The sequence below is a fragment of the Pinus tabuliformis genome, chromosome 1_2 (genome assembly GCF_031772625.1).
Source record: "Pinus tabuliformis cultivar Carrire ecotype Pingquan chromosome 1_2, CPIR1, whole genome shotgun sequence".
NCBI classification, from domain to species: domain Eukaryota; kingdom Viridiplantae; phylum Streptophyta; class Pinopsida; order Pinales; family Pinaceae; genus Pinus; species Pinus tabuliformis.
The window spans coordinates 379456-385927 of record NC_142298.1 but is presented as its reverse complement, the minus strand read 5'-3'; the positions used below and the strand labels follow the sequence as shown (position 1 = coordinate 385927).

The 6472-nt window shown below is 33.7% G+C and overlaps 1 protein-coding gene across 1 annotated transcript; it reads left to right on the top strand.

Moving 5' to 3' along the window:
* Positions 1–1266: 1266 nt before the first annotated feature.
* On the top strand, positions 1267–2748 carry LOC149203994 (uncharacterized). The gene is made up of 4 exons (XM_089393176.1): positions 1267–1851; positions 1954–2040; positions 2134–2226; positions 2399–2748. The coding sequence occupies exons 1-4, from the start codon at positions 1729–1731 to the stop codon at positions 2588–2590; spliced, it is 495 nt and encodes a 164-aa protein (XP_089249302.1). The 5' UTR covers positions 1267–1728; the 3' UTR covers positions 2591–2748.
* The last annotated feature ends 3724 nt before the right edge of the window (positions 2749–6472 follow it).

Sequence of the window (6472 nt, the reverse complement as noted above, 5' to 3'; positions counted from 1 at the left end):
ACTTTGGTTGGTTGTCATTGGACTTGAGAGCTTGAAGTTTCAAATGATTATAGTAACAGACAGCCAGAAAAGCCAGTCCACACCCACTCAAGTTTATGACTGTAACCTTTTCATTTATTACAGACAAAGATTATGTTATGAGCAGCCAGTCCTTGACAAGACCAGCAACATTCATAGTCAAGGCTGAAGTCTTTCCTATCAGAAGAAACACTGCAAGATTAAGAGCCAAGGCACAAGCAGAAATGTCATGTAATCCAAATCAAAGGAAGAGACCCTGATTATCAGAAATGGGTATTCTACTAAGGCCCAGGGGGTGCTGAGAAAAACAAGGCAACAAGGAGCAACAAAGATGTGATGGGATTCAACTTAATCCCTTTTGATGTTCGTGGAATTTGTATGAGAACCAATTGGGTAGTCTCACATGCAACTGCACTTAACTGGAGAATCACCTCCCATGCATTCATCTTGGCCTCCCCATAAGCTGAAATAGTAACTCCAATGGATATGGCCAACATATTGGCCTCGGGCTCACCTTTATAAGCTTCTTTCTTCAGGGAAACCACAATCAAATACACAGCAATGGGAATTAGAGCTTTCAGCATTTGAAATAATGATACTGAGAGGAAAACATAGGCAGAATTTGAAAACCAGAGACCCAAAGAATACACTTATCAATACTATGGGTTCAACGAGCTTGAAGACTCTTACAATAGCAACAGCCAGTGTTGAGTAGAAGCCCATGTGAATCATGGTGGGACTGATCACACTAAAGTTGTCAAGCAATGGGAGGCCAAGATGAATGCATGAGAGGGTTTGTTTGGAGGGAAAAACGAAAGAGGACATACAAGAATAGTGAGGGGAAAGATGCAGAGGAAGAGGATTGAGAACATCGCCAGCAGGCAGGCTACATTTTCCAAACGTAGGTGGATTGCTGAAGAAAGCTTACGAGCTCTCGGTGCTCTGCACTGCAGAAGTTGAACTTGTGATTTTCTCCCCAGCAGGAAAGCTCTATGAACTGTTTTTTAGTGCAAATCCTACTATTTTGATTCTAATAATCATGGCTATGCAAACCTCATGAGATTCTTACTAATAACCCCGGTGGTGCAAGCCCTAGTAAGTTCGATGTTGAAAAACTTAGTGTAAAACCTCCAAATCGCTGGTTTTGTTGTAGTGCTTATTGGAGAGTATATAAAAAATTTCACACCTTTTTATGAGAAATGGGAGGAAAACATGTTAAAGATTTTTAATAAATATAAAATTTCCAAAATGATGCTAGTTATGTGTGATTCTTTTTTCATTGTTTGTGATTATGAAAAATGAAACTCAATGTTTTTTCATTAGTGCACACATATTTCATTATATAATTGCATATAGAAAAATCATTCTAGAGCCGATAACAATAAAAGTGAAGAATTTATGGTCCAACCTTATATTTAAGGGAGATGTTTAAGGATGACGTTTGAATTTTGTTTTTCATTTTAAGACATTTGGAGCAAATATTAGGAAGGACTTTGAGAAAGGATTGTCCTTGATTTTCGAAAATGGAGTTGTTCCTTTCCAGCCATATGCCCCAAGTGACCATCAAAGGGAGAGCTCATATGTTTTTTGGATGTTTTCTTTATAGCCATTTTTTTACACATATCCATAGAGTCCCCATGCCATTGATGTGAATTACTTGTTCGGTTTTTTTTAACCAAAATTTTTACCCAAACAAGAAAAATTAAAAAAATGCCTCAAGATCAAAGACTGAAACAAAGACCTATTGACATACCTTTTAAAGTATGGAAAGAACTTGTAAAATCATATGAGAAGTTGGATGCACAAAGAAAAGCCGGCAATGAGAGCATTCAGGTATTGAATTTTTCATTAAACATTATTTAGAATGTATTAATACTTATAAGTATCTTAGACATGTATTTGTGTGAAAATAAATTGAATTGGTTTATGTTTAAGGACAAGGCATCCAAGGCGAGGTTAACCAAGACAAAAGTCACTCATCGTAGTGGCCAGAAAGGTTTAAAAGCACTGATAACAACCTTTGTAAGTATATTAAACATGTGATATTTTTTTAATAAATTTTGTACTAGAAGAAAGTCATTGTTATCTAATTTCTCCCTATTTATTGATTGATAGGAACTAAAATATGGAAGACCTCCAAATCATTTGGAAAAGGAGGTGCTGCAGCAAAAGAGATGGGTTGAATTTGTTGTTTGGATGGACTCTATGGTATGTAATCTTAGTTGGATTTCCAATATACTTTTAAACCATATTTTCATTTTATTTTTTAGTACTATTAGATATTATATCTTACCTCATTTTATGGTTAACATTGTATAACAAAAACATGCGTTGTGTTATGTAATTAATACTAACATGTAATATTGATTTTTTTTGTCAGAATGCTATAGGTAATGATTGCCAAGACGATGATCCAAATTATGTTCAACATATATCAGGAGATGATGAGGATGAGGATGATGGTGGTGAAGGAGGAGATGATGATGATAGTTGCGGTGTTGGTGATGATGTGGATCAAAGTAATGAGGATGGTCAAGATGATCATGAGGATGATCTTGGTGGTGGTAGCTAGGCATGCACATGCATTGTTTTTTATGAAGAAATTATTGTGTAGAATGACATTGCTATGTTTAGATGGGTGTTGTGAATTTACCCTATATCAATGAGACATTTTGATTTTGTAATCATACGATGAGTTTGATTTATGTATGTTGTTAATTTATCGTAGAATAATGATATTCATGAAATATTTTGATTTGTTAATCATATTTGAATTTTACTTGTTTTGATTAAAAATAATACTGATTTTATTAGTATTATGTTGCTATTTTATACATGTTTTGAAAATTGTTAATGACACATTGTTATTTTTTTGGATGGATGTTGTCAAATTCTCTTAAATTTCTTTACAAATGATTTTGAATTGTGATATCTGCTTTAATGATATTTAGAAACTATCATATATTTCACTATGAATCTATAAAGGGGGTCATATATGTAAAGAAAAATATACTCTATATAAGAAGTCAAATGCGGATGTAACCATGGATGCAAAATTGAAAGTAAAATTGGATGTTAAACTAGGAATTAATACAAAATGCAAACAATTGACATACAAAGTGTTTTAAATTAGAAGTGAAAAATTGTGTAATAGTTGACACAAAGAAGGGAACAAAACATGGCATACAAAAGGATATCAAATTGGGCAAAAACAAGGACACATAAATGGGCACCAAATTAGATGCAAAAAAAGACAACAACTAGATGTAAAATAAGATGCAAAGTTGAGCGTTAAAAAGAAGCAAAAAACGTTACAAATTAATATGACAAATGATGATGCAAATAATGGTGTAAATTTGGGATGCAAACTTGGGTGCAAAAAAGGAAAAAAAAAGATGTAAGAAAAGACATAAAACAAGATGCAAAATGGGGCTGAAAAAAGGTGAAACCAAGAATGCCATATTGGATGTAAAAAATGATTCCTAATCACATGCAAATTTAGGGTCGAACTCAGACACAAAATTATATCCAAATGTGGACACAAAATGAGGCAAAAAAAGATGCAAATTTGGATGGTGAAAACGATGTAAAACTAGACACCAAAAAAATGCAAAATTGGATGAAAAAGTCTGTGTAAATAATGGTGCAACATTCGACACAAGTAGACACAAAAAAATGGTGCAAAAAGGGGCATAAAATAGCTTAAAATTGGATGCAAAACTTGGTGCAAAAACAAATACAAAAGTAGACGTAAAAAATGACTCTAAATTGAATGTACCATTAGACACAAAATAAGATGCAAAGGTGGACACAACACATGACTCAACATAAGATGCAAATATAAATGCAAATTTGGATGCTCAAAATGATGTAACATTAGATGCAAGAGATGGTGTTAAAAATGATGCAAAATTGGATGAAACAAATGACGCAAAATATGGTGCAAAATGAGATGGGAAAAATGGAGACAAATCAAACGTAAATGTGGATGTAAAAAATGGTCCAAAAAAAGATGCAAAAATGGGCACAAAAATGGATGCAAAATTTGGTGCTAAATCAAATTCAACACATGGTGCAAAGATAGGCACCAAAGCTAGTGCAAAAATAGAAGCAAAAACTAGTGTAAGACTAGATACAAAACCTGACGTAAGACTAGATGCAAAAACTGACACAAAATGGATGCATAAAAAGACGTTAAATTGGATTCAAAATATAGTGTAAACTTGATGCAAATGATGGTGAAAAAATGGAAGCAAAGAATGACACAAAATAGGAAGCAAAAGAGAATGAAAATAGATGCAAAAAATGACACAAAACTAGAAGCAAAACCTGTCATAAAATAAGATGCAAATCTTGGTTCAAAATTTGACGCAAAAAATGATGCATAGTTTGGTGTAAAAAATGATGCAAAATCTAGCGTGAAAAAGGATGAAAAATCAGGTGCAAAAAAGGACGCTTTAAAAATTGTACAATAGAGCCAGATTTAGCGCCAGGTTTCTCATCACAATTACAAAAAAATGCACTAAAATCTGGCGCTAAATCTGGCGCAAATCGTTGGTTTTGTTGTAGTGTAAATATGGTCAACTTAAAGCGCTTATAGGTTGGTTCCTCAATGAAATGTGAAGTTTCACCCCCTTGCAAATGGTATAAATACAAATAAAAAACAATTTTCTGATGAGGATTATCTACAAAGCATATAAAGACAGAGACATAAAGTGAATAACAAAGTGAATAAGTTCACATCTCATGGAATTGGAAAGCAGAAAAGAAATACAAAATGTGGAGGCATACTTCTGAAAAAATTGTTCAAATTTTCTGTCGTTCAGACCTGAACTCCTATGGAAAAACAAATTCAAGTTCTGAAATATTCTAAAGTTACTCTTTGAGATATTCTAACTTTAGATTTGTGAACACATCTGGATACCTTTGTTGCAGATTTACTGGTAACGCTTATTATGGATCAATAGAGATTTGTTACAAACCTATAACAACTTGCGGACTTGTGAAGACATTGCAAATTAGTGAAGACTTCTTGTTACAGACCTACAATATTACTCTTCATTTCAATCCTGTGGAGACATAAAGGAACTATGCTGGAATTTTTTAATTAGTTTGGACCTATGTAGATACACCTTCAAGAACATTTTTGAACCTATGAAGAAAGCTTGTGTGAAACCTTGAAAACATAAAATAACATTGTTTACTAGATCTTTCTCGGAAGTTTGGAGCCATAATACTTTGCAGACCTGAAGTATTTTTTATCTGAATAATAGATTGAAGACTACATTGAAAAACATTGTGTAAGTCATTAAGTCAAATCATTTTTCTTGATCAAATTGGAGTTTGATAGGATTGGTGTCCTTGTTGTTTACCAAGTTGTAGCTTGGTGGGATTTGTGTCTAGATTATTTATCAAGTTAGTGCTTGAGATTGTTTAAAAGAGGATTGGAGTCCTCATTACTATTGATTAATAAAATTATTTTCTCTTGTCTCTTAGATGCTGGTTCAATTTGTGATAAAATATTAACTAGAATTAATAACAATTGAAATAAATATTGATTCACCCCCCCAGTACTTCCAACACTCTCAGTAGTTGCAACATTGCTGCAAAATGTTCCTCGTGCTCCTCCTTGGTTTTAAAATAAACCAAGATGTTTTCTACAAAGACCAACACAAAGTTGTCCAAATATGGACTGAGAATGTTGTTCATCAAACACATAAATGTTGTCAACGCATTGGTGAGTCCAAATAGAACCACCACAAATTCATAATGCCTAGATCTGGTTCTGAAGGTTTTCTTGTGGATTTCTTCATCCTTAATTCATACTTAGTGGTACTTAGACCTGAAGTCTATCTTTTCAAATACTACATATCCTCTCATTCGGCCAAACAAGTCATCAATCCTTGGTAGAGGATACTTGTTCTTTATTGTGGCCTTGTTTAACTGCCTAAAGTCAATGCACAGTCTTAGGGTGTCATCCTTCTTCTTTACAAATAATACTAGAGTTCCCCAGGGAAACACGTTGGGTCTTATGTATCCCTATCCAACATTCCTTTTAATTATAATTTCATCTCTACCAAATCCAATTTACTCATACGATATGGGGCTTTTGGCATTGGTGTCGATCCTTGTAATAATTCAATGGAGAAATCAATTTACATTCTTGGTGGAAATCCTGGGATTTACTGGGGAAACACATCGTTGCATTGTTTTAAGATGGCGTAATCTTCCATTCCGTCTTTATCAGCATTTGATTCACTAGTTACTTAGACAATGTACAACTCACACTCCTTCTGATTGCATCTCTTCATTTACAATGCTAATATTTGTCGAACCATTACAAGTTTTCTCTTTCCTTTCAACGTCAATATTTCCTATCCTTCATTGAGGCATTCTATCGACTTTTTGTACCAGTGAATTTTGGTTTTGTGGACCACTAACTAGCTAGTCCATG

Bases quoted from the DNA above. Each gene is read 5' to 3' on its own strand.
- LOC149203994 (XM_089393176.1), top strand. From the start codon at position 1,729: ATGCCTCAAGATCAAAGACTGAAACAAAGACCTATTGACATACCTTTT. The intron at 1,852-1,953 runs GTATTGAATTTT...TTTATGTTTAAG, and splicing joins CCGGCAATGAGAGCATTCAG to GACAAGGCATCCAAGGCGAG. The intron at 2,227-2,398 runs GTATGTAATCTT...TTTTTTTGTCAG, and splicing joins TTGTTTGGATGGACTCTATG to AATGCTATAGGTAATGATTG.